This window comes from Erythrolamprus reginae, chromosome 9 (assembly GCF_031021105.1).
Source record: "Erythrolamprus reginae isolate rEryReg1 chromosome 9, rEryReg1.hap1, whole genome shotgun sequence".
NCBI lineage: Eukaryota > Metazoa > Chordata > Lepidosauria > Squamata > Dipsadidae > Erythrolamprus > Erythrolamprus reginae.
Genome location: NC_091958.1, coordinates 41945810 through 41971000, shown reverse-complemented (window position 1 = coordinate 41971000; position 25191 = coordinate 41945810). Strand labels below are relative to the sequence as shown.

General features: G+C 45.3%; 2 protein-coding genes across 2 annotated transcripts in view; one reads left to right on the top strand and one right to left on the bottom strand.

Moving 5' to 3' along the window:
* The first annotated feature begins 1689 nt into the window (after positions 1 to 1689).
* GNG13 (G protein subunit gamma 13) lies at positions 1690 to 4820 on the top strand. Its single transcript, XM_070760926.1, has 2 exons — positions 1690 to 1813; positions 4638 to 4820. Exons 1-2 carry the CDS (start codon positions 1716 to 1718, stop codon positions 4741 to 4743), a joined length of 204 nt encoding a protein of 67 aa, XP_070617027.1. The 5' UTR covers positions 1690 to 1715; the 3' UTR covers positions 4744 to 4820.
* Positions 4821 to 5496: 676 nt separating this feature from the next.
* Positions 5497 to 25191, bottom strand: part of CHTF18 (chromosome transmission fidelity factor 18) — a 45957-nt gene continuing 26262 nt past the window's right edge. Inside the window, exons 12-22 of the mRNA XM_070760923.1 lie at positions 23146 to 23239; positions 21664 to 21762; positions 20513 to 20643; positions 20193 to 20364; positions 17469 to 17693; positions 15487 to 15636; positions 14012 to 14142; positions 11803 to 11929; positions 8961 to 9095; positions 7846 to 7909; positions 5497 to 5764 (exon numbers count right to left, since the gene is read on the bottom strand). Of these exons, the coding sequence (XP_070617024.1) occupies positions 5625 to 5764; positions 7846 to 7909; positions 8961 to 9095; positions 11803 to 11929; positions 14012 to 14142; positions 15487 to 15636; positions 17469 to 17693; positions 20193 to 20364; positions 20513 to 20643; positions 21664 to 21762; positions 23146 to 23239 (1468 nt within the window). The 3' untranslated portion in view covers positions 5497 to 5624. The remainder of the gene's footprint in view (positions 5765 to 7845; positions 7910 to 8960; positions 9096 to 11802; positions 11930 to 14011; positions 14143 to 15486; positions 15637 to 17468; positions 17694 to 20192; positions 20365 to 20512; positions 20644 to 21663; positions 21763 to 23145; positions 23240 to 25191) is intronic.

Genomic DNA, 25191 nt, shown 5'->3' with positions numbered 1-25191 from the left:
TTGTAATTGTTTGGTAAGTTTTCATTGTTTGAAGTGTTTACAAACCCTTCCCACACAGTATTTATTTTAGATACAGTATTTAAATACAGTATTTACAATTTTAGATTTTTTTTTTTTGGAAAAACCTGCCGATTGAGTTTGGCGGGCTGTTTAAATCTGCCGATCGACTTCCTCAGAAACCCGCGATGATGTGAAGCCGCAGTAGGTGACGCGCGGTATAGCGAGGGACTACTGTACTAGAATTCGGAACAGCTTAAATGGGGTCTTAGTTAATAGTATATTTCTATAGCATTAAAAAATTGGGCAGCTATTTTTATTCAGATGTCAAAAGTGAAGGTGGTAGCGTTGTATTCCATAATTTCCTGAAATTGATTTATTGTAAAATAATTTGATGTTGTTATCATAATTCTTATTGTACTGTGATTGGAGAGAAAAAAATAATAATTCTTTGCCAAAATATATAATATATGAAAGAAAATATATGAAAGAAATGGAAATTTCTTTCCATATGAAAAAAAATATATGAAAGAAATGGAAGAAAAAAAATATTTACTGGCAATAAATGTAAGCTTAAGTTTTTTTGTTTTTTTTAAAAAAAGAACAGTTTTGCTGAAAAACTGCTTATTTGAAAGATCCCCTATTTCAGTGTTTCCCAACCTTGGCAACTTGAAGATATTTGGACTTCAACTCCCAGAATTCCCCAGCCAGCATCCGCTGGCTGGGGAATTCTGGGAGTTGAAGTCCAAATATCTTCAAGTTGCCAAGGTTGGGAAACACTGCCTATTTCACCCAGATCACCTCTTGAGTTGGAAAGCTCTCATTAGTGGCTGGCATATCTTTGGATCTCCCCTACCTCTCTTCTCTGAATGATGGTGTTTAGGGGTCCATTTTGCAGAAGGAGGGTGACCTTCAACCTCCAGCAGAACCTTGGCAAGCCTGGAAACCCCAGAGAAAGGACGGCTGGATTATAGGTCCCCAGCTGCACAAATCCCATGAGAAAACCAAGACTTGGTAGCCAAGGTTTCCTTCGGCATTCACCGGCAAAGGACTCCAAAACAACCTCTTAGATCTTTACCACTTGCACACGTCTTGCTTTTTTTCCATAGTCCCCAGCCACCTCAGCTCTCAGGCAAGACATTAGTCATCCGAACCCTGCAACTGAGGACCTTCTTTGCAGGAGAGGAAAGTCAAGGAGAACCACCGCTGCCCTTGATGACCACTGAGGCTTGGCTTCGCGGGACAGGCCTGAAAAGAAAACGGCCCCTGAGATGCCAAGTGGAGGGTCTATGGGGCTGCTTGGCGTCTGGGCCACAACAAAGCTTGGCCACTGGCCAACTTCCTCGGGAAAGCCAGGTTGACTTAACCGTGTTGCTCATTTAACAACTGCAGTGATTCTCTTAACAACCATGGCAGGAATGGTCGCAAAAAGGGGCAAAGTTTATTTAACAAAGGTAGCAACAATTAGCAAACAGAGATTGTGGAGTCCATTGTGGTCACTTGTTGTAGGCTTCCTGTATTGCAGGCAGAAAACCTGATGATATATAAATCTAGTAAATAATAATGATGATGGGAGTAATGTTTGTCCAAAGTTCTTTGGAACAGGAATACTGGGGTGTGACTAGAGATGACCGAAGCCTTCTTTCCCTTTGTTTTTTCTCTTCAGAGAGGCCTCCTTCCTCCTTCCCTGATCGAAAAACCGGCAGAGCCCAGGCTCCATGGACGAGTGGGAACTCCCCCAGTGGAAAAAGGAAATTGAAAGCCTTAAGTATCAGTTGGCTTACAAGAGGGAGGTGTCATCCAAAACAATTCCCGAGTGAGTTAACTGGATATTATTTTGTGCAAAAAGGGAACCAGAATATCACAAGCTTTGTGTTTCCAGTCCTCATCACCTCGAGGTTCGATTACTGCAACGCTCTCTACATGGGGCTATCTTTGAAAAGTGTTCGGAAACTCAGATCGTGCAGAATGCAGCCGCGAGAGCAATCATGGGGCTCCCTAGATTCGCCCACGTTTCTACAACACTCCGTGGCCTGCACTGGCTGCCGATCAGTTTCCGGTCACAATTCAAAGTGTTGGTAAATCCCTACATGGCATTGGACCAGAATACCTCTGGAACCGCCTTCTACCGCACGAATCCCAGCGGCCGATAAGGTCCCACAGAGTTGGCCTTCTCTGGGTCCCGTCGACCAAACAATGTCGTTTGGCGGGACCCAGGGGAAAAGCCTTCTCTGTGGCGGCCCTGGCCCTCTGGAATCAACTCCCCCCGGAGATTAGAACGGCCCCCACCCTCCTTGACTTTCGCAAATTACTCAAGACCCACCTATATCGCCAGGCATGGGGGAACTGAGACACCTCCCACAGGCTTTTTTATATTTCATGTTTGGTATGAATGTGCTGTATGGTTTTTTAATTGTTGGGGTTTTATATATCTTTTTAATATTAGATTTGTTTCACTGTTATATTGTTTTTTTATTATTGTTGTGAGCCGCCCTGAGTCTTCAGAGAGGGGCGGCATACAAATCTAATAAATTATTATTATTATTATTATTATTACTATTATTAAAGTTGCAAAGAAAAGGCTTGAAAATGATTGGGAAATGTGCAATAAAAGGTGGTGGTGGGCGCTAGTGGGAATTTTGATTATTCAGTTTTTGTTCCAGTAATGACATGTTAAATCTTTTTGTTTGGGTTCAGTACAACTTGACCAGTTAAATAATGAACAGCTGCATTCAAAACATGGTTGGGAGTTTTGGTTATTTACATCTAGTGTACTTTGTGAACTCCACCCGCTTGGTGAGCAGGATCCAATGCAAACTTAGGAAATGAGTAGAGAGATCTGCGGCATACAAATCTAAGTAATAAATAAATAAATAAAAATAAATTTCCAGATTTAATTTTGTTAGAACTAGAAAGATACAGGTTGAAATCTGGCAAATTGCAGCCAAACACAGGCCATGTTTTGAGTTTCTCCAACATTCCGGGTGTTGAAGTAGACCAAACCAAGCCGGAGGATGAATTTTGGTCAGAATAACCTATTGATAAGCAGGGAAATCAGGCTGAGAATTCCACTGCTGACAATACTTGCCCCTCTGGAAAAAAATTGCCTCTGCTTTCCTCTGCTTTGGAGATTCTCGAATACCATTATTCCAAATGCAGCCATCCAGAGATTTGTATGACAAAATGGACAATGCAAAAAATTAAGGCTCTCAAACAAAATTCTACCGCTCCTTACAACTTCTCGTGACTTTCCTAGAAATTCCTGCTTGCAACTGTATTTATTTTTTAAAATTTATTTTATAAAATATGAACACACATACGACACACAAGTGCTCTGTGATTGGTATACATACCATTTTAACTCGAGCAAAATATCTGTTACATATGATAGTGATTCCTATTTGTTCCTTGTAGCTTGGTCTCAGATTCTACCGACCATATATCGTCTTAGCTTGTCGCATCGTCCCATCAGTTGTCGCAAATCAGTTTCATTAACTGAATTCATCCTTTTATCCATAATCTCAAATTGAATGTGATCCACCCTGTACCGGTACCAATTTTGCATTGTCCATTTTGTCGCATCCTTCCAACCCAAGACCATTACCGCCTGAGCGCTTTCTATCGCTGCTTGTTTTATTTCTCTAAATTCTCCCATCACATTGCTTTTAACTATGTATGCTGAGAGCATATACACCAAGACAAATTCCTTGTGTGTCCAATCACACTTGGCCAATAAAAAATCTATTCTATTCTAATACAGTACTGCCATTTCCTTAGTATTTAGAAGTAGTTTAACCTCAAAACATCTTTCAGCTGTGGCGAGGGGGGCTTTTGCCCAGGTTCGCCTGGTGCACCAGTTGCGGCCCTATTTGGACTGGGAGTCACTGCTCACAGTCACTCATGCCCTCATTGCCTCGAGGCTCGACTACTGTAATGCTCTCTACATGGGGCTACCTTTGAAAAGTGTTCGGAAACTTCAGATCGTGCAGAATGCAGCTGCGAGAGCTATCATGGGCTTTCCTAAATATGCCCATGTCACACCAACACTCCGCAGTCTGCATTGGTTGCCGATCAGTTTCCGGTCACAATTCAAAGTGTTGGTTATGACCTATAAAGCCCTTCATGGCACCGGACCAGAATATCTCCAGGACCGCCTTCTGCGGCACGAATCCCAGCGACCAGTTAGGTCCCACAGAGTTGGCCTTCTCCGGGTCCCGTCAACTAAACAATGTCATTTGGCGGGACCCAGGGGAAGAGCCTTCTCTGTGGCGGCCCCGACCCTTTGGAACCAACTCCCCCAGATATCAGAGTTGCCCCCACCCTCCTTGCCTTTCGTAAAGTTCTTAAGACCCATCTCTGTCGGCAGGCATGGTGGAACTGACACATCTCCCCCGGGCCTATAGTTTATACATGGAATGTTTGTGTGTGTGTTTGCTTTTAATAATGGGGTTTTTAGTGTTTTTTAAATTATTAGATTTGTTTTTTACATTGTTCTTGTTATTGTTGTGAGCCGCCCCGAGTCTACGGAGAGGGGCGGCATACAAATCTAATAAATAATAATAATAATAATAATTTTTAAAGATGAGAATGTTACTCCTGGAGATGACAGCTTCATCTGTTTGCTTTCTGTTCCTTTCTAGATTCCTTAAGTGGATTGAGGATGGGATCCCAGAAGATCCATTTCTGAACCCAGAACGGATGAAAAACAACCCCTGGGTGGAAAGAGGAAAATGCACAATCCTCTAACCCACATTCCTAGCCCAGCGCCCTCCCCGATTGACCAATGCTTTCCTTCGGACATGCGCCAAATTTGCATAAAGGCAGAAGGCTCCAAAATCACTTGCTTGCCACTCTGGCTATAGTCTTTTTAGTGCTGGAGCCTGGTGTGTGTAAGGGATTGGGTAAAGGCTTCCTAATTCTTGGGGTGGGTGTGGCTGAAGGGGGTCCTGGAGGTGGCCTTTCCCCCCAGTGGCTCCCTCTGGGGTTCTGCCTCCCAGATCCTGGCGGTGGGTTTGCTCCCAAGGGGTTGTCCTGCAGAAAGCCGGATTATCCTCCTGGGGGAGAAAATGGGGCCCGGCCATCTGTCGCGTGGTGGGAGAGAACCAGGATGAACGTGGCTTATCCTCGTGGGCACAGAACGAGTGGATCTTTCAATGCCACATTGCAGTATGTTCGGACCCGTTCAATTTAAACCTGTCAGTTCAGGATTTGGGAATCATTGGGAGGAATAAACGTGCAGGGATTCAAAATTTCTATTTTGAATCACTTTAACTAAAAGAATGGGAATTAATTGTAATCCGAACGAGTGAAGCAGAATCAAAGTCCTTCTTAGGAACCACACCAACTGATCTTTCTTGTAAATCTAATTTTGTTTGCTGTCTTCCTTCTTTCTTTTTTTTAGATGTAAACATACATTTTATAAGCATTTTTCTTTTGTATTTTAGGAAATTCAGTTTTGCAGTAAAAAACTGCACGAGTGTAATAAGTTTATAAATGAAATAAAGCAATACTAAACATGTCTTTATTTACTCCAAAATAGGATTTCATACAAAAAAATACATTTAAAATGTCCTCCTTTCGCCTGATTTTTCATGCCCTTATTTTGTTTTTTTGGGTTTTTTTAATTGCTAGAGCAAATCTTTAATATAAATGTTTCTCCGAACTGCATTGGAAACGCCTTCATTAAAGCGGAACCAAACATCACTTTGCCCAACAGCTTTTCCAATTTGCTTTTCCACTGTATTTTGCTCAAGTACTTGATCGGATTCTAGGAGGAAAACGCAAACAAAAACAATATTGTAAGGGCTTCGGTGACTAGAACCACACAACTAAAATTTTCTCCCTTCTTTATTTGACTGGAGGACAGAAGGAAAAGGGGGGACATGATCGAAACATTAAATATGTTAAAGGGTTAAATAAGGTTCAGGAGGGAAGTGTTTTTAATAGGAAAGTGAACACAAGAACAAGGGGACACAATCTGAAGTTAGTTGGGGGAAAGATCAAAAGCAGCATGAGAAAATATTATTTTACTGAAAGAGTAGTAGATCCTTGGAACAAACTTCCAGCAGACGTGGTTGGTAAATCCACAGTAACTGAATTTAAACATGCCTGGGATAAACATATATCCATTATAAGATAAAATACAGGAAATAGTATAAGGGCAGACTAGATGGACCATGAGGTCTTTTTCTGCCGTCAGTCTTCTATGTTTCTATGACTTGTTTATAAATAAGAGATCAGTTAGGCCTGCCTTGATCTGAGAATCAGAGAATGGCTCACGACAGCTCTAACCATGATCAAGGATCAAGATTTGCAGGCTGATGAATTCCTTGGCTTCTTCAACTTGTTCTACCTGAAGGGGAGATTAAGGTTATTTTTTCAGCCCTGCAGGGGAACAAGAGCAAAAATAACCCCAAATTTGCTATTTGATAGGAGAAATTGAAGAGCCCGAGGACAAGGAATCCTCAGGCTGTAAGCCTTGATCACCAATCATGGTTAGAGCTGCCTTCTTGAACCAGCCTGAGCCATTCTCTGGTCCTCAGTTCAAGGCAGACCTGATCAAGTCAGAAGCCAAAAGCAGAAAATCAAAGGTATTTTTATATCACACCCCTCACTGGGGGTCGTTCACCATAATACCAATTCACAAGTAAAAACTGCAGAAAAACATTCAAGTCCATATAACCACGATACATTTATAGTCACTGCATAAGCTTAAGAATCAGCGAACTTAGCAGAAGGGACTTTATTTATTTATTAGATTTGTATGCTGCCCCTCTCCGAAAACTCGCCGGCTTTTCATGGTTTTTGTCAGCACTTTATTAAGAATTTTAAAAGAGGAAAGAAAACATCCCAGAGAGGATGCAGGAAACGCCGTTTCATGGCTGCAGGGTGGATTGACTGCTGAAATTTCATCATCCACGACCCTTTGGGGACCCCCAGGGAGAAGTGTATTTTAGGAAATATCTCCGGGACCGCCTTCTACCGCACGAATCCCAGCGACCGGTTAGGTCCCACAGAGTGGGCCTTCTCCGGGTCCCGTCGACGAAACAATGTCGTCTGGCGAGACTCAGGGGAAGAGCCTACTCTGTGGTGGCCCCGACCCTCTGGAATCAACTCCCACCGGAGATTAGGACTGCCCCCCCCCTCCTCACCTTTTGCAAACTCTTTAAAACCCACCTCTGCCATCAGGCATGGGGAAATTGATTCCCCCGGGCTGTCCCCGCTTCATGTATTATGTTTTTTGTCTGGGATGTATGACTGTTTTTATATTAAGGGTTTTAAATTGCTTTTTAACCATTGGATTTGTACTGTGTTTTTTGTTGTGAGCCGCTCCGAGTCTCCGGAGAGGGGTGGCATACAAATCAAATCAAATCAAATCAAATCAAATAATAGATAGATAGATAGATAGATAGACAGACAGGTAAGTAGGTAGGTAGGTAGGTAAGTAAGTAAGTAAGTAAGTAAGTAAGTAAGTAAGTAAGTAAGTAAGTAAGTAAGTAAGTAAGTAAGTAAGTAAGTAAGTAAGTAAGTAAGTGGCGGGCGGGGGGGCTCTCGGTTGGAGCTATGCAATCCTTTCACTCAAAACGGCGACAATTTCCGTGCCGCAAATTGAAATCGCTTTCAAACCCCGTGAAGGCTCCTCTGGACCTCCAAGGAAGCCTGGAAGGACGGCCTCCCTTCCCTTGTTCCCTGGGGGGCATCACCCACCTGGCAGAGGACGAGGAGCTCACCCGACACTCCCCTTGAAGAGACAGTCCAATCCATCCTGATTCAAAGGGAGCTGAACTCTGGCCCCCACCCTCCCACCAGAGGAAGAGGCAAGAGGCTTCCCTTCCGCTCCCAACTTACCTGCTAGAGGGGCCGCCACCTTCTTCTTCTTGAGGATGACCTGGCCAAAGAAGTCTCTTTCTGGCTGCGGGGGGCAGAGGGGAAGGGGAGCAGAGGTCAGCAGCAGCACTCCCCAACTCCAGACTTTCACGCTTCCCAGAGAGCAACACAAAACCCACAGCCCGCAGCTCTTTCACAACCTCGCCTGGTTCCTTCTTTACATTTCTCAACAATAAAACAGAATTGGAAATTGACGGGACACGAGGCTAAATTCCACCATAGCTTCATTCAGAAATCGCCCCCCCCCCCCAGGATCCCGCCAGGACTGTTGGGGTTTCTAGGCCAAACGGGCGGCTTCTGGCTGATGCTTGGTTGAGACATGGGCGGCAGAAAAAGACCTCATGGTCCATCTAGTCTGCCCTTATACTATTTCCTGTATTTTATCTTAGGATGGATATATGTTTATCCCAGGCATGTTTAAATTCAGTTACTGTAGATTTACCAACCACGTCTGCTGGAAGTTTGTTCCAAGCATCTACTACTCTTTCAGTAAAATAATACTTTCTCATGTTGCTTTTGATCTTTCCCCCAACTAACTTCAGATTGTGTCCCCTTGTTCTTGTGTTCACTTTCCTATTAAAAACACTTCCCTCCTGAACCTTATTTAACCCTTTAACATATTTAAATGTTTCGATCATGTCCCCCCTTTTCCTTCTGTCCTCCAGACTATACAGATTGAGTTCATTAAGTCTTTCCTGATACGTTTTATGCTTAAGACCTTCCACCATTCTTGTAGCCCGTCTTTGGACCCGTTCAATTTTGTCAGTATCTTTTTGTAGGTGAGGTCTCCAGAACTGAACACAGTATTCCAAATGTGGTCTCACCAGCATTCTATATAGCGGGATCATAATCTCCCTCTTCCTGCTTGTTATACCTCTAGCTATGCAGCCAAGCATCCTACTTGCTTTCCCTACCGCCTGACTGCGTTTCTATCACTATGTTTCTATCACTCGACACATTCAAAAGGAAATTGGACTGCCATCTGGCTGGGGGTGGTGTAGGGTCTCCTGCTTGAGCAGGGGGTTGGACTAGATGACCTGCAGGGTCCCTTTCAACTCTAATAATAAACCAATCACCTTTTCCTCAATTGTTGCTCTCTTCACAATTTGGTCAAGGCGTTGCTCATGATTCCTGACCCTGGATTTGAGCCGCTCTCCACCTGTGCCCGTCTTATGGTTGGTTTCTGTGGGCAGTGGCTTGGCCTCCAATGCCTGAGGGGGGGGGGGGGCGGAGAAACATCGGGGTGTTTAGAAGGGGGAAGAATAAAACAAGGGGGAAATCACATCAGTTTTAGCAGAGCAGCATGCAATCTTCCACTGTTAGCCTTAAAATCTGCTTACGATTTAAATGTTTATGATCCATTCCCAAATGCCCTCATTAATTTGTGAATTTTCCTAAAATTGTTTATTTTTTTAAAAAATAGCAGATTCAAAGCATTTCTTCGCTTTTAATGCGTCGCAGATCGCTCTGGGTGCTACCCCTGGGAATTAGTGGCAGATTTAAGGCACGGGGTGGGCAAGGAAAGACCCCCCTGCCTTTTTAAGACCCGCCCTGCCTTTTTAAGACCCCCCTTGCCTTTTTAAGACCCCCCTTCCTTTTTAAGCCCCCCCTGCCTTTTTAAGACCCCCCCTTCCTTTTTAAGACCCCCCTGCCTTTTTAAGACCCCCCCTGCCTTTTTAAGACCCCCCTTGCCTTTTAAAGACCCCCCCTTGCCTTTTTAAGAGCCCCCCTGCCTTTTTAAGACCCCCCCTTCCTTTTTAAGACCCCCCTGCCTTTTTAAGACCCCCCCTTCCTTTTTAAGACCCCCCTGCCTTTTTAAGACCCCCCTTGCCTTTTTAAGACCCCCCTTCCTTTTTAAGACCCCCCTGCCTTTTTAAGACCCCCCTTGCCTTTTAAAGACCCCCCTGCCTTTTTAAGACCCCCCTTGCCTTTTTAAGACCCCCCTTCCTTTTTAAGACCCCCCTGCCTTTTTAAGACCCCCCTTGCCTTTTTAAGACCCCCCCTGCCTTTTTAAGACCCCCCTTGCCTTTTTAAGCCCCCCTGCCTTTTTAAGACCCCTGTTGCCTTTTAAAGACCCCCCCCTTGCCTTTTTAAGACCCCCCCTGCCTTTTTACGACCCCCCCTGCCTTTTTACGACCCCCCCTGCCTTTTTAAGCCCCCCTGCCTTTTTAAGACCCCCCCTGCCTTTTTAAAACTGTCCCCTCCTGCTCTGTTTCTTCTCACAAGCCCTCTGGATATTATTATTATTATTATTATTATTATTATTATTATTATTATTATTATTATTTAGATTTGTATGCTGCCCCTTTCCAAAGACTCGGAGTGGCTCACAGCAGCGATAAACAACGTGACAAATCCAATACTTTAAAAAAACATAAAACCCCATATCATTAAAAGCCATACAATTCAATCACACCATACATAAATAAATCACATTAGCCTGGGGATACCTCAAGTACCCCATGCCTGGCGGCATAGGTAATTTACGAAAGGCAAGGAGAGTTAGGGGTGGTTCTAATCTCCGTGGGGAGTTGATTCTAGAGGGCCGGGGACGCCACAGAGAAGGCTCTTCCCCCGGAGACCGCCAGATGACATTGTTTAGTCGTCAGGACCCGGAGAAGGCCAACTCTAAATATTTGAATCCTAATGAATATTAATTCCACAGTGGGGAAAGTGAGGTGGGGGTGGGCCGCTGCAGCCAACTGCTTTGGACTCCCCGTCCAATGAAATGAGTGCCTGGCTTTTCTGAACTGCCCCCAAAGGCCAGTCGGCCCACCATCGGCAGGTCGCACTTGGAGACCAGGTCCAAAGGGGGGTTTGTAAGGCAAGGTGACAAGTGTTGGTTATGACCTATAAAGCCCTACATGGCATTGGACCGGAATATCTCCGAGACCACCACCTGCCGCACGAATCCCAGCGGCCAATTAGGTCCCAGAGTTGGCCTTCTCCGGGTCCCGTCGACCAAGCAATGTCGGCTGGCGGGATCCAGGGGAAGAGCCTTCTCTGTGGCGGCCCCGGCCCTCTGGAATCAACTCCCTCCAGAGATTCGAATAGCCCCCACCTTCCTCGCCTTCCGTAAAATGCTGAAGACCCACTTTTGTTGCTAGGCGTGGGGATAATTACCATCTTTCCCCCTTTTTATTATATTTTTGGCCTTAATGCATGATAGATTAGGTTGAATGTGTGTGACTGTATAGCTAGGGGTTTTATTATGTTATTAATGTCTTTTAAATGTATTTAATTTTTTATTGTTAGATTTGTAATGTATTGTATTACAAGTGTTGGTTATAACCTATAAAGCCCTACATGGCATCGGACCAGAATATCTCCGAGACCACCACCTGCCGCACGAATCCCAGCGGCCAATTAGGTCCCAGAGTTGGCCTTCTCCCGGTTCCGTTGACCAAACAATGTCGGCTGGCGGGCCCCAGGGGAAGAGCCTTCTCTGTGGCGGCCCCGGCCCTCTGGAACCAACTCCCCCCAGAGATTAGAACAGTCCCCACCCTCCTTGTCTTTCGCAAATTACTTAAGACCCACCTTTGTCGTCAGGCATGGGGGAGTTAAGCTATCCTTTCCCCCTAGGCTATTACAAGTTATGCATGGTATGTTTGTGTGTATGTTTGGTTTTTTATAATAAGGGTTTTTTAAGTTGTTTTTATTAATTGGATTGTTCATGTTGTTTTACCACTGTTGTTAGCCGCCCCGAGTCTGCGGAGAGGGGCGGCATACAAATCTAATAAATAATAAATAATAAAAATAATTACTGCTATGCTGTGAGCCGCCCCGAGTCTTCGGACAGGGGTGGCATACAAATCTAATAAACTAAACTAAACTAAGGTGAGCCCAGTGACCTGCCAGCTCCTCAGAACCGGCCCAGCCAACCTCCCACCCGCCCAGCCAGCCAAGAGGAGGCGATACCTGGCGAGGGGCCTCCATCTGCCTCATCTTCTCCACTTGGATCTCTCGCGCAATGAGTTGCTTGGCCTGGTAAGTCAGCGGTTTTCGAAGCGGGAGGTCAGGGAACCTGCAGACCTCTTCCACATTCCTGGGGTTTGCAGCCAAGGCCGCCGTGAAAGGAAACAAGATCCAAAGCAGGTTAAAAGCAAATCGCCCCCTTTCACACCCGCACGTTCACCTCAATACAATTTTTGGCATTTGGGTCACAACAAGGACTGCCCCTTGTCCGAAAGAGTCGAGGGACTCCTTGTTGAACGGGGAGGGTGTGTGTGTGTTGGACTAGGTGGATTCGGAAGTCCCTTGCAACGCCAACAATCTGTAATCAGCTATTGACTTCATGAACTCAATCTGTAGAGTCTGGAGCAGTGTTTCCCAACTTTGGCCACTTGAAGAAATCTGGACTTCAACTCCCAGAATTCCCCAGCCAGCATTCAACACTGGTCTGGAGGACAGAAGGGAAATGGGAGACATGATCGAAACATTTAAACATGTTAAATAAGATTTAAATAAAATAAGGAGAGAAGTGTTTTCAATAGGAAAGTGAACCCAAAAACAAGGGGACACAATCTGAGGTCAGTTGGGGGAAAGATCAAAAGCAACGTGAGAAAATATTATTTAACTGAAAGAGTCGTAGAGGCTTGGAACAAACTTCCAGCAGACGTGGTCGGTAAATCCACAGTAACTGAATTTAAACATGCCTGGGATAAACATATATCCATCCTAATATAAAATAGAAGTACAGTGTTCCTTCGATTTTCGCGGGTTCGAACTTCACAGAAAGTCTGTACCACGGTTTTTCAAAAATATTAATTAAAAAAATACTTTGCGGGTTTTTTCCCTATACCACGGTTTTTCCCACCCGATGACGTCATATGTCATCGCCAAACTTTCGTCTGCATTTAATAAATATTTTTTAAAATAAACTTTAATAAATAAACATGGTGAGTAATAATCTAAATGGTTGCTAAGGGAATGGAAAATTGCAATTTAGGGGTTTAAAGTGTTAAGGGAAGGCTTGTGATACTGTTCATAGCCAAAAATAGTGTATTTACTTCCGCATCTCTACTTTGCGGAAATTGGACTTTCGCGGGCGGTCTCAGAACGCATCCCCCGTGAAAAGCAAGGGAACACTGTAATACCATAAGGGCAGACTAGATGGACCAGGAGGTCTTTTTCTGCCATCAATCTTCTATTCAGAGCTGGAAATAGACCCAAACGTGCCCAATGAGGTCGCCAGAGCTTTTCCTGCCAATGTCCAGGAATCTAAGAGTTAATCCCTGTGTGCCTGGAATATTTCAGGGGGAATCAACTGTGCAGGCTGAACCGATGGAAGGGACCCCAACCACTTTCAGATTCCAGCTACGAAACTCCCCTTTTTGAACACAGCCTTTGCAAAATTCTTGCATGCAAGAAGGGATTTTTCTCTGCAGAATTGGTTTCCCATTCGCCTTGAAACATCCCCAAGGGAACCAGGATTGAAGCCTCCCATTTGGTAGCTCGAAACACCCTTGTTGTCTCTGAACACGAAGCATTTCAACAGACGCTTCTTCAGCACCATAAACTTCGGGGCCCATCAGCAGCACCGCTGGCTTCTCTGATTTTCACAAGGGACCCAATCAGTGTTCCCTCTAATTTTTTTGGGGGGTGGGCGGAAAAGTATAGTGTCTGAGCGGCAGTCCCTCCGGGACTGGACGGCACAGAAATAATAAACAAACAAACAAACAAACAAACAAACAAAAAACCCACCCTGTTTTGCCTCAGAGAATTTCAAAATAAAATACTGTACTGTGTGTCTATAACAGTGAGCTCATAATAAGGCAACTCTATCAATATCAAAATGCCACTTAAATAGTTGAGCTAGTTTCAAACTAGATTTTGATTTTCTTTCTCTCTTCCTTACTCCCATTCTTTTTCTTTCTCTTTTCCTTCCTCTCTTTTTTCTATCTGTTTCTCTCTCTTCCTCTCTTCCTCTCTCTCTCCTTCCCTCTCACTCTTTCCCTCTCGGCTTCTGGGCAGGTTTGGAAAACTCTGAGTTGATGATGATTTTTAAGTGAGCGATTGCTCACTGCTCAGCTTAGAGGGAACTATGGACCCAATGCTGCAGGCGATGTTGCGTTTCCAGTGAGAACAATTGTGAAACCGTGCGAAACCCACCTGAAAAGGTACTTACGGGTCAAGCTTATAGACGTACTGGCCTTCGGGAGTGCGCTCTTGATGGTAGGTGAGGTTGTATGTCAGCATAACATTGATGAGCTGCGAGAGCTGTTCCTTTTCCCTCTGGCTGTACAGCTGTGTGTTCACCTGAGGAGCAAGGGAGAGCGATTCATCCCTTCATTTGGCTACTCCAACCATCCAGCTTCTGAGGGATGTGAAAGCAGGAGGCAGAGAGCCCTACCCAGCTCCCTCCAGTAACGTTTCTACTTAAGAACCTGGTCACAGAACAAATTAAGTTGTTAAGTAGAGGTACCACTGTATTTTTGAGCCAGAGAAAAATGGGCAGGGCAGGCTGGCGCAAAACTGCATTTCTGGGTAAGCAGCTCTCCTTGCTTCAGCTGGCATCATTTATCACCACTTGCCAGAAGGCATTGTTACTGCATTCATGCGCGTGTGTGTGTATGTGTGCATGCTTGCGCCTTTGGGTCACTGATTCCTAGTAACTGCCTGGAAAAGATCCCTGTGGTTTTCCTGGCCATCTCAGAAGGGGTTTGCCATTGCCAGCTGAGAGAAGCTGCCCAAATGGGCTCCCATTCATGCTCCATGGAGGACAATAGAGGTCGAAGCAGGGGCCGTGTCTCTGACCGAAGGGTTTGCCTCTCACCGTCTCTCTGGCCATCGTGTTGCTCCCTCGGCCAGTCCTGACCCGGGAGTCATTACTCACAGTCACTCCTGCCCTCATCACCTCGAGGCTCGACTACTGTAACGCTCTCTACATGGAGCTACCTTTGAAAAGTGTTCGGAAACTTCAGATCGTGCAGAATGCCGCTGCGAGAGCAATCATGGGCTTCTCTAAGTATGCCCATATCACTCCAACACTCCGCAGTCTGCATTGGTTGCCGATCAGTTTCCGGTCACAATTCAAAGTGTTGGTTATGACCTATAAAGCCCTTCATGGCACCGGACCAGAATATCTTCGGGACCACCTCCTGCCGCACGAATCCCAGCGACCGGTTAGGTCCCACAGAGTCAGCCTTCTTCGGGTCCCGTCGACTAAACAATGTCGTCTGGCGGGACCCAGGGGAAGAGCCTTCTCTGTGGGGGCCCCGACCCTCTGGAACCAGCTCCCCCCTGAGATTAGGATTGCCCCCACCCTCCCTGCCTTTCGTAAACTCCTTAAGACCCACCTCTGCCGTCAGGCATGGGGGAACTAAAACATCTCCCCCTTGCCCATGTTGTTTTGCCGTTTGATTGATTGACTGTGTGCCTGTTTTTTATATATATTGGGACTGTTTTATGAAGTTACTAATTTTAAATTGTAATTAGATTGGTGGGCATTGGATTTGTTATTATGTACTGTTTTTTATTATTGTTGTGAGCCGCCCCGAGTTTGCGGAGAGGGGCGGCATATAAATCCAATAAATCTAATCTAATCTAATCTGACCCATGAAGCCCTTCCCACCCCCAGGAAGGAGTTCTTCTTCTTCTTACCGGTCTGAGTTTGGGTGAAATAATCTCCAAGAGGAGGCAAAGGGCTTCCAGGGTAAACGATTGAGGTCGGACACGACTGCGCGAGTTGGGCGCAATTCCAGAAATCATGGAATCTACCAGGTGGTGCATCTGGGTCAGTTTGGACAGAGCCTGAGTGACAAAAAGAGAAGAGGAAACATTTGCAACGAGATTTTGTCACCCTCATGCAGAATAGTGCAATTTCTCCCAAAAGACTGCAAGAGGTATGTCGATGGTCAAAGCCTCCCTAAGAAGCCGCCTCCCACAGACAGCCTGGAAGGAAAAGGCCACACCCACTGGGAGAACCTGAACTTAGCTCACAAACACAGGTAGGCGAGAGAAATAAAAAAATATTTATTGTATTTCTATGCCGCCCCCTCCGAGGACCCCTTGCCTTCTGTAAACTCCTTAAAACCCACCTTTGCCGCTAAACATGGGGGAATTGAGATATCTCCCCCAGGCCTATACAATTTATGAATGGTATGTTTGCATATATGTCTGATTAATAATGGGGTTTTTAAAATGTTTTTAAATGATTAGATTTGTTATGAATTGTTCTATTGTTGTTGTGAGCTGCCCCGAGTCTACGGAGAGGGGCGGCATACAAATCTAAATAAATAAATAAATAATAAATAAATCTTGACTATCTTTGGTATAAAAGAGAAAGAAGGTAAAACAATGGTAGGCTTTCATGATTATTATAATAAAATGAGGTTCTAATCTTTCGTTTCTTTCCCCACTCTATCTAATCTGGAAGAGTTGACACCAACTCAGTAGATCTTGCACTTAGGAGTTTTCTGCAGTTGTCCCTAAACTGAACTTGAGGCTATCTGAATTTGCTTGCAAAAGTTCAATTTTTATGCCTAAATGATGCCTCCTCTCCATAAGAGGCATACGAGCTTTGGAACAGGTATGTCGGAAGCGGAAGCCCTCATCACCTTGAGGCTCGACTACTGTAATGCTCTCTACATGGGGCTACCTTTGAAAAGTGTTCGGAAACTTCAGATCGTGCAGAATGCAGCTGCGAGAGCTATCGTGGGCTTTCCTAAATATGCCCATGTTACACCAACACTCCGCAGTCTGCATTGGTTGCTGATCAGTTTCCGGTCACAATTCAAAGTGTTGGTTATGACCTATAAAGCCCTTCATGGCATCGGACCAGAATATCTCCGGGACCGCCTTCTGCCGCACGAATCCCAGCGACCAGTTAGGTCCCACAGAGTTGGCCTTCTCCGGGTCCCGTCAACTAAGCAATGTCATTTGGCGGGACCCAGGGGAGGAGCCTTCTCTGTGGCGGCCCCGACCCTTTGGAACCAACTCCCCCCAGATATCAGAGTTGCCCCCACCCTCCTTGCCTTTCGTAAGGTCCTTAAAACCCACCTCTGCCGTCAGGCATGGGGGAACTGAGATATTCTTTCCCCCTAGGCTTCTACAATTTATGCATGGTATGTTTGTATGTAGGATTGGTTTTATTACAAGGGTTTTTAACTGTTTTAATATTGGATTGTCACATGCTGTTTTTATCACTGTTGTTAGCCGCCCCGAGTCTAGGGCGGCATACAAATCCAATCAATCAATCAATCAATCAATCAATCAGTAAAATAAATTAAATAAATAAAAATAAATTAAATAAATTAAAATAAATTAAATAAACAAATTAATTAATTAGAATAAATAAATAAATTAAAATAAAATAAATAAATAAAATTAAAAAATAATTAAAATAAATAAAATAAATTAATAAATTAAAATAAAATAAATTAATAAATTAAAATAAAATAAATAAATTAATTAATTAAAATAAATTAATTAATTAAAATAAATTAAACAGACAAACAAACAAACAAACAAACAAACAAACAAACAAATGGCAGCTCTCAACCTCATGATCATCTGGGAATGTTCTGAATCAGGAAGGGGGCGGATGCCAAAATCCCTGGTGGCTTTTTTCTCTCCGTTCCTACCTCATGTTGGCTGTGTGGATACGTCAGTCTGGGAATGCTGGAAGCGGCAAAGAGCAGGTGGAAAGAAACCGGGAGGAAGGGCAGGTATCTCATCAGCTGGAAGCTCTGGCTGCCCAGGATCGCCTTGCCCAGCAGGTCAGAGAAGCCGAGCCACTCCAGGGCCAAGCAGACCGAGTCCAGGCTGTGATCCTTCACCTTCATATGGAGGAAATTGTCGTACAAACCCTGCGAGAAACAGGTCCAGGGTGAAACCAGCAGCTACAGGAGCCTCCCAGACGAGACCGGACCGTTGTGTGAATGGGGACGTGGCTGCACCCGCTCCGCCGCTTGGTCCCACCACAGCCAACCCACGGCAAGCATTGATCGTCAGCTGCCTCCTGCCCTAGCACCTTCCCTGAGATGGGGAGTGTTAGTACATGGTACACACCGATAATTGGGGTTGCCATGTATGTTAAACTACCAATTGTAATTGTATTGCAATATCTCTTTAAGGACTTTGTCTGGTTCGCCATAAGAGGGCGCCAGATAGCTCATTCACCTTTTTGCCTTTACCTTGAGGGGGAGTATATTCTGCTTCGTGCTGCTATGTGAGGTTTGTTGATTATTTCTGCTTTGTGCTTGTAAATACAGTGGTACCTCATCATACGAACTTAATTGGTTCCAGGAGGAGGTTCGTAAGGTGAAAAGTTCGTAAGACGAAACAATGTTTCCCATAGGAATCAAGGTAAAAGCAAATAATGATTGCAAATCCTTCAGGAAAATCCCAAACTTTAGAAGGGAGGCGAACAGAGGGCAGGGAGGAGCAGCTAAAGGGGGCGGGTGGAAGAAGCAAGGCTAGGCTAAAGGGTGAGTGGGAAGGAAGAAAGGCAAGGGGGGCGCCCCTCCCTTTTCTTTCTTCAAAAGACACTGTTTCAGTTCCTTTGCAAGCACGTTGTTCTCTACAAAATTTTTCCTCCCCCAAGCTGCCCCTCCCTCCTCCCTTTTCTTTCTTCAAAAGACACCGTTTCAGTTCCTTTGCAAACACATTGTTCTCTGCAAAATGTTTCCTACTCCAAGCAGCCCCTCCCTTTTCTTTCTTCAAAAAAGGGGAAAAAAAGAAACCCCTTCATCCCAGCAGCAGCTGCTTGGGTTCGTAAGGTGAAAATAGTTCGGAAGAAGAGGCAACAAAATCTTAAACACCCGGTTCGTATCTTGAAAAGTTCGTTAGAAGAGGCGTTCGTAAGATGAGGTGCCACTGTATATATATACAGTGATACCTCGTCTTACGAACTTAATTCATTCCGTGACCAGATTCGTAAGATGAAAAGTTCGTAAGCCGAAGCAATTTTCCCCATAGGAATCAATGTAAAAGAAAATAATGCACGCAACCCCATCCCAAAAGTCACCCTTTTTGCCTTGCGCTGCTGGGAATCCTCGCCTCCGGACTTCCATTGCCAGCCGAAGCACTGGGATTCCCCTGTGGCTCCCCTCGCTGGGAAACCCCACATCCGGACTTCCGTTGCCAGCCGAAATGCTGGGATTCCCCTGAAGCTCCCCTCGCTGGGATTCAAAGCAGTGCCGGCAAAAATGAAGGGAATCGTCAACGGAAGTCCAAAGGTGGGGTTTCCCAGCGAGGGGAGGCTCAGGGAAATCCCCGTGCTTTGGCTGGCAACGGAAGTCCGGAGGCGGAGCATCCCAGCGGCAGCAGCTCAGGTTCGTAAGGTGAAAATACAGTGGTACCTCATCATACGAACTTAATTGGTTCCAGGAGGTTCGTAAGGTGAAAAGTTCATAAGATGAAACAATGTTTCCCATAGGAATCAATGTGAAAGCAAATAATGCGTGCAAATCCTTCAGGAAAATCCCAAACTTTAGAAGGGAGGCGAACAGAGGGCAGGGAGGAGCAGCTAAAGGGGGCGGGTGGAAGAAGCAAGGCTAGGCTAAAGGGTGAGTGGGAAGGAAGAAAGGCAAGGGGGGCGCCCCTCCCTTTTCTTTCTTCAAAAGACACCGTTTCAGTGCCTTTGCAAGCATGCAAAATCTTTACTCCTCCAAGCTGCCCCTCCCTTTTCTTTCTTCAAAAGACACCGTTTCAGTGCTTTTGCAAGCATGCAAAATCTTTACTCCTCCAAGCTGCCCCTCCCTTTTCTTTCTTCAAAAGACACCGTTTCAGTGCCTTTGCAAGCATGCAAAATCTTTACTCCTCCAAGCTGCCCCTCCCTTTTCTTTCTTCAAAAGACACCGTTTCAGTGCTTTTGCAAGCATGCAAAATCTTTACTCCTCCAAGCTGCCCCTCTCTTTTCTTTCTTCAAAAAAGGGGGAAAAAAAGAAAGCCCTTCATCCCAGCAGCAGCTGCTTGGGTTGGTAAGGTGAAAATAGTTTGGAAGAAGAGGCAAAAAAATCTTAAACACCGGGTTCGTATCTTGAAAAGTTCGTTAGAAGAGGTGTTCGTAAGATGAGGTACCACTGTAGTTCGGAAGAAGAGACAAAAAAATCTTAAGCACCAGGTTCGTATCACGAAAAGTTCGTATGAAGAGGGGTTCGTAAGACGAGGTATCACTGTATATGTAAATAATACTTGCTTAGCATACTAAGTCTGTGTCGTTTACTGGCTGTATCACACATCCACACTCTTCCTTAAACTCTGCTCTACGCATGTCGAAGGTCCCGCAACCCAGCTGCACCGAAACATACCAACAGGGAGGCAGCTTTGAACCGAGGAAATGAACTTCATCTAAATGCCGGTACCTGGCTGAGCTTTTCATATTCCCCCGAAGAAACGCTGAGGTGCAAAATGCGGTGGAACTGCTGAGCGGAGGTACTGATGGCGGCCTGGCCTGCGCCTCTGCCAACGTCATCGGCCGCAGCGCCACTAAGAAGGAGGCTGGCTGGGAGGGAAGGGTCCATTCCCAAGTTCTTCCTTGGCAAGAGAAAGAAAGCGGTAAGAACAGAGGTGAGCTTCTGTGGGAGGAGCCAAGAAAAGGCAGCGAGTGGCGTTTCTGCGTTATTTAAGTTAAGGAACAGATGAAGGCCAGGTTGAGTGAGAGATGAGAGCAGTTCCTTCTCACCTCCGCACTTTGGGCAGCTGGAAGATCTCCTGCCAAATGGAAAAGAGCCCCTTGTTCCGGTCCTTTAAGCCCACCGTTGCCGCCTGAACCGTCCTCACGTTCACCTCTGTCTTCCCTCGGCCATACAGGAACTGGAACAAGAAGAGAATAGGTCACGTGGGGCGGAATGGAGGAGGGGAAGGGAGGGACGAGTTAGATTCTCATCCTCACTGTTCTGATCTCTGGCTAAGGCCACTATTAATTAGAATAAAGGATTGCTAAATGCACAGATTTGTAAAACAAAACATCATCTTTATTTTTCTTTCCTCTGTTCCACACTGCGTCATCTCGGCACGCAGAGCTCTCTTATCTCAAACTTCGGTAGGCAAGCCAACATCAAAATCATCAAAGCATTCTACAAGTCATTCTAAGATTTATGGCTAGTCAGAGCCAGCCCAGAGTAATAAAAAAACTGCAATTAAAAGCACACAAAGCAAAACTTACTTTTGGAGCTGCTTGAAGAAACTTCCATATTTCTTAATAACAGATTGACAACTCAACCCTTCTCTTCTGCTGACACCCGGACGTGACGAATTAATTACTTACTTAATTAACCCGTTCCTCTCCTTAATATTTCTTCCCTGACACTTACTCTCTTCGCCTCTGCAAGCGTCTGAAATAAGGATTTATCCATCTAATATCTGTTTCTCCTTCACTTGAATCTGAACTCATAGAAACGTCCTGTGATTGGCCTCCTCCTTCTTCTGCCTGTAAATCAGGCCCTACCACTAATTCATAAGCACTTTCCAAATCAGAATCTGCAAAATCCCCAAACTGAACAGGAGTACACACAACACTGACCAGCTTAGCTCAGGAAGAATCTGAGCAAGCAAAAGACGCCCAGTTCATCTGTCTGAGAATCTTTCTCCAAACAGACAAACTTCTGTTCCTTGTGGCTATGCAGCAACGCTTGAGTTCTGGGCCTGCATGTCTGGTTCTCAAGCAGCCCATTTTTTAATAGCGAACCAACATTATCACAACAGTGAAGCGTTTATGCAGAACCTTTTAAATATGAAGGTGTGAGCACGGAGATGAAATAATAATACAGCATTTGTGCGGCTTTCAGCTTACAAGATGGGGAAAATTGGAATTGGCCAACAATGGGAACTAACCTGTAGAGTGTTGATACAAGAGCGGATGTCATTGTCGGTCTTCTCACACAATATTGTGAGTGCCCCAATATCAGCTTTCATGCCCTGCATGACGGCAATCTGAAAAGCACAAGGGTGGGCATTAGGCTGCTGCACAGGTGGCCCTGCATACACAAAATGCATTGTTTTAATACAGGAATTAGATTAGATTAGATTAGATTTATTGGATTTATATGCCGCCCCTCTCCGCAGACTCGGGGCGGCTCACAACAATGGCAAAAACAGTACATAGTGACAAATCTAATATTTACCAATCTAATTACAGTTTTAGGTTAAAAAATTCATAAAAGCAACCCCAATATGTAAAAAACAAGCACACAATCAATCAAACACCAAAACAACATGGGCAAGGGGAGATGTTTCAATTCCCCCATGCCTGACTGCAGAGGTGGGTTTTAAGGAGTTACGAAAGGCAAGGAGGGTGGGGGCAATCCTAATCTCAGGGGGGAGCTGGTTCCAGAGGGTTGGAGCCACCACAGAGAAGGCTCTTCCCCTGGGTCTCGCCAGACGACATTGTTTAGTCAACGGGACCCAGAGAAGGCCCACTCTGTGGGACCTAGTCTGTCGCTGGGATTCGTGCGGCAGAAGGCGGTCCCGAAGATATTCTGGTCCGGTGCCATGAAGGGCTTTATAGGTCATAACCAACACTTTGAATTGTGACCGGAAACTGATCGGCAACCAATGCAGACTGCGGAGTGTTGGAGTAATATGGGGATACTTAGAGAAGCCCATGAATTAGTATAAGAATAAGTAGATTAGATTAGATTAGATTTATTGGATTTATATGCCGCCCCCTCCGAAAACTCGGGGCGGCTCACAACAATAATAAAAAAACAGTACACAATAACAAATCCAATGTCCACCAATCTAAATACACTTTAAAATTAGTAATTTCATAAAACAATCCCAATATATATAAAAAACAGGCACACAGTCAATCAATCAACAAAACAGCATGGGCAAGGGGGAGGTGTTTTAGTTCCCCCATGCCTGACGGCAGAGGTGGGTTTTAAGAAGTTTACGAAAGGCGAGGAGGGTGGGGGCAATCCTAATCTCTGGGGGGAGCTGGTTCCAGAGGGTCGGAGCCACCACAGAGAAGGCTCTTCCCCTGGGTCCCGCCAGACGACATTGTTTAGTCAACGGGACCCAGAGAAGGCCCACTCTGTGGGACCTAACCGGTCGCTGGGATTCGTGCGGCAGAAGGCGGTCCCGAAGATATTCTGGTCCGGTGCCATGAAGGGCTTTATAGGTCATAACCAACACTTTGAATTGTGACCGGAAACTGATCGGCAACCAATGCAGACTGCGGAGTGTTGGAGTAATATGGGCATACTTAGAGAAGCCCATGAATTAGTATAAGAATAAGTAATTAGCAAAATCCCGATTATTGCCTGGAGCAAAACCCCTTTGGGCCAGTATTGCCAGGGGGCTGGGTGTGCTTGCCTCGTGCAGCCTTTGGACCAGCCTCGATTGCAGAGTCGAAGGAAAGTGGAGGAGAAACGCTTGCTGCTTCAGGAGTCGCAAAGCAGGGACGTATCTGGAAAACAGAAGGAAAAAATATGCAACAGGATGGAAAGAGATGAAAATATCCAGAACAGAGGAATACTTGGTAGCAGTGTTTGACAAAGGTTTAAAAACAACTTTTTGATTATGGAAAAGACATTGGTGACTAGAAACCCCCTTACGGCCTTTTTGCTGAAAATGGAAGGGGGAAAAAAGAACTGGTTATTTATAGATTTGATGATTGGAAAGGACAAAATATGGGGGAAAGGGAATCATGGTGTAATAGACCGGGGGTGGCACAGCAGGTAGAGTGCTGTACAGTGATCCCCCGATTATCGCGAGGGTTCCGTTCCAAGACCCCTCGCGATAATCGATTTCTCGTGATGTAGCGGTGCGGAAGTAAAAACACCATCTGCGCATGCGCGCCCCTTTTTCCATGGCCGCGCATGCGCAGATGGTGTTTTTACTTCCGCACCTGGGAAGACCCAGCAGCTGAGGAGCCGCCTGCCTGCCCGCTTATCCGCCGCTTTTCCGCTTGTCCGCCGCTCTGGGAGTTGAAGACCCAGGGAAGGTTCATTCGGCCGCCCACCAGCTGATCTGCTCGGCAGCGCAGTAGCAGCGAGGAGCCGAAGATGAGGTTTCCCCGTTGCCCACGCAAAGGGGAAACCCCATCTTCGGCTCCTCGCTGCTACTGCGCTGCCGAGCAGATCAGCTGGTGGGCGGCCGAAGGAACCTTCCCTGGGTGCCACCCGCCGCTCGAGAACAAGAGGGGGAGAGATAGAGAAAGAGAGAGAAGGAAAGAAAGAGATGAGAGAGGGAGGAAGAGAGTGTGAGAGAGGAAGAAGCAAGATAGAGAAAGAGAGAGAGAAAGAAAGATGAGAAAGGAAGGGAGTTACATCATCGGGTGGAAAAATCGCGATATAGCGTTTCGCAAAGATCGAGATCGCGAAACTCGGGGGATCACTGTACTGCAGGCCACTGAAGCTGACTGTAGATCGGAAGGTCAGTGCTTCAAATCTCATCACCGGCTCAAGGTTGACTCAGCCTTCCATCCTTCCGAGGTGGGTCAAATGAGGACCCTGATTGTGGGGGCAATAGCCTAGCTCTGTTAAAAAAAAAGTGCTATTGCTAATATGTTGTAAGCCGCCCCGAGTCTAAGGAGGAGGGCGGCATAAAAATCAAATAAATAAATGAATAAATGAACAAATAAATGAATAAATAAATAAATAAATGTTAAAGAGGAACACAGGCAATAAATTTATCTTGTTTGTAAAGAGAATTGGAAACTATTCTTTTCCCCCTCTTCTTTATTCATCACTTTTCTTTCTCTTTTTTATTTTTCTTAACATTGTACAGTGATACCTTGTCTTACGAACCCCTCAACATACGAACTTTTCGAGATACGAACCCGGCCTAGCGGGAAAGAATATCTCAGTTCCCCCATGCCTGACGGCAGAGGTGGGTTTTAAGAACTTTACTAAAGGCGAGGAGTGTGGGGGCAATTCTAATCTCTGGGGGGAGTTGGTTCCAAAGGGCTGGGGCCACCACAGAGAAGGCTCTTCCCCTGGGTCCTGCTAAACAACATTGTTTAGTTGATGGGATCCGGAGAAGACCCACTCTGTGGGACCTGACTGGTCGCTGGGATTCGTGCAGCAGAAGGCGGTCCCTGAGATAATCTGGTCAGGTGCCATGAAGGGCTTTATAGGTCATAACCAACACTTTGAATTATAATTTCTGTAAGCCACCTGTGGGTTGTTTTCCACATTGTTTGAATTTTAGGGCAGGACCATCACATATGAAAAAAGGAACCTTTTTGTTTTTTACATTTCCAGCAAGTGTCTTGTAGTGTCGGGTAAATCTTTGCTAGCCTTAATGGGGGCATGTACCATCTATAGAAAAGTTTATAAATTTTTTCTTTATATGCTGCTGACAGTGTGATTTTAGAAATTGTGTTCCATGATCTCTCCCAATCCGAGCCCCCATCGG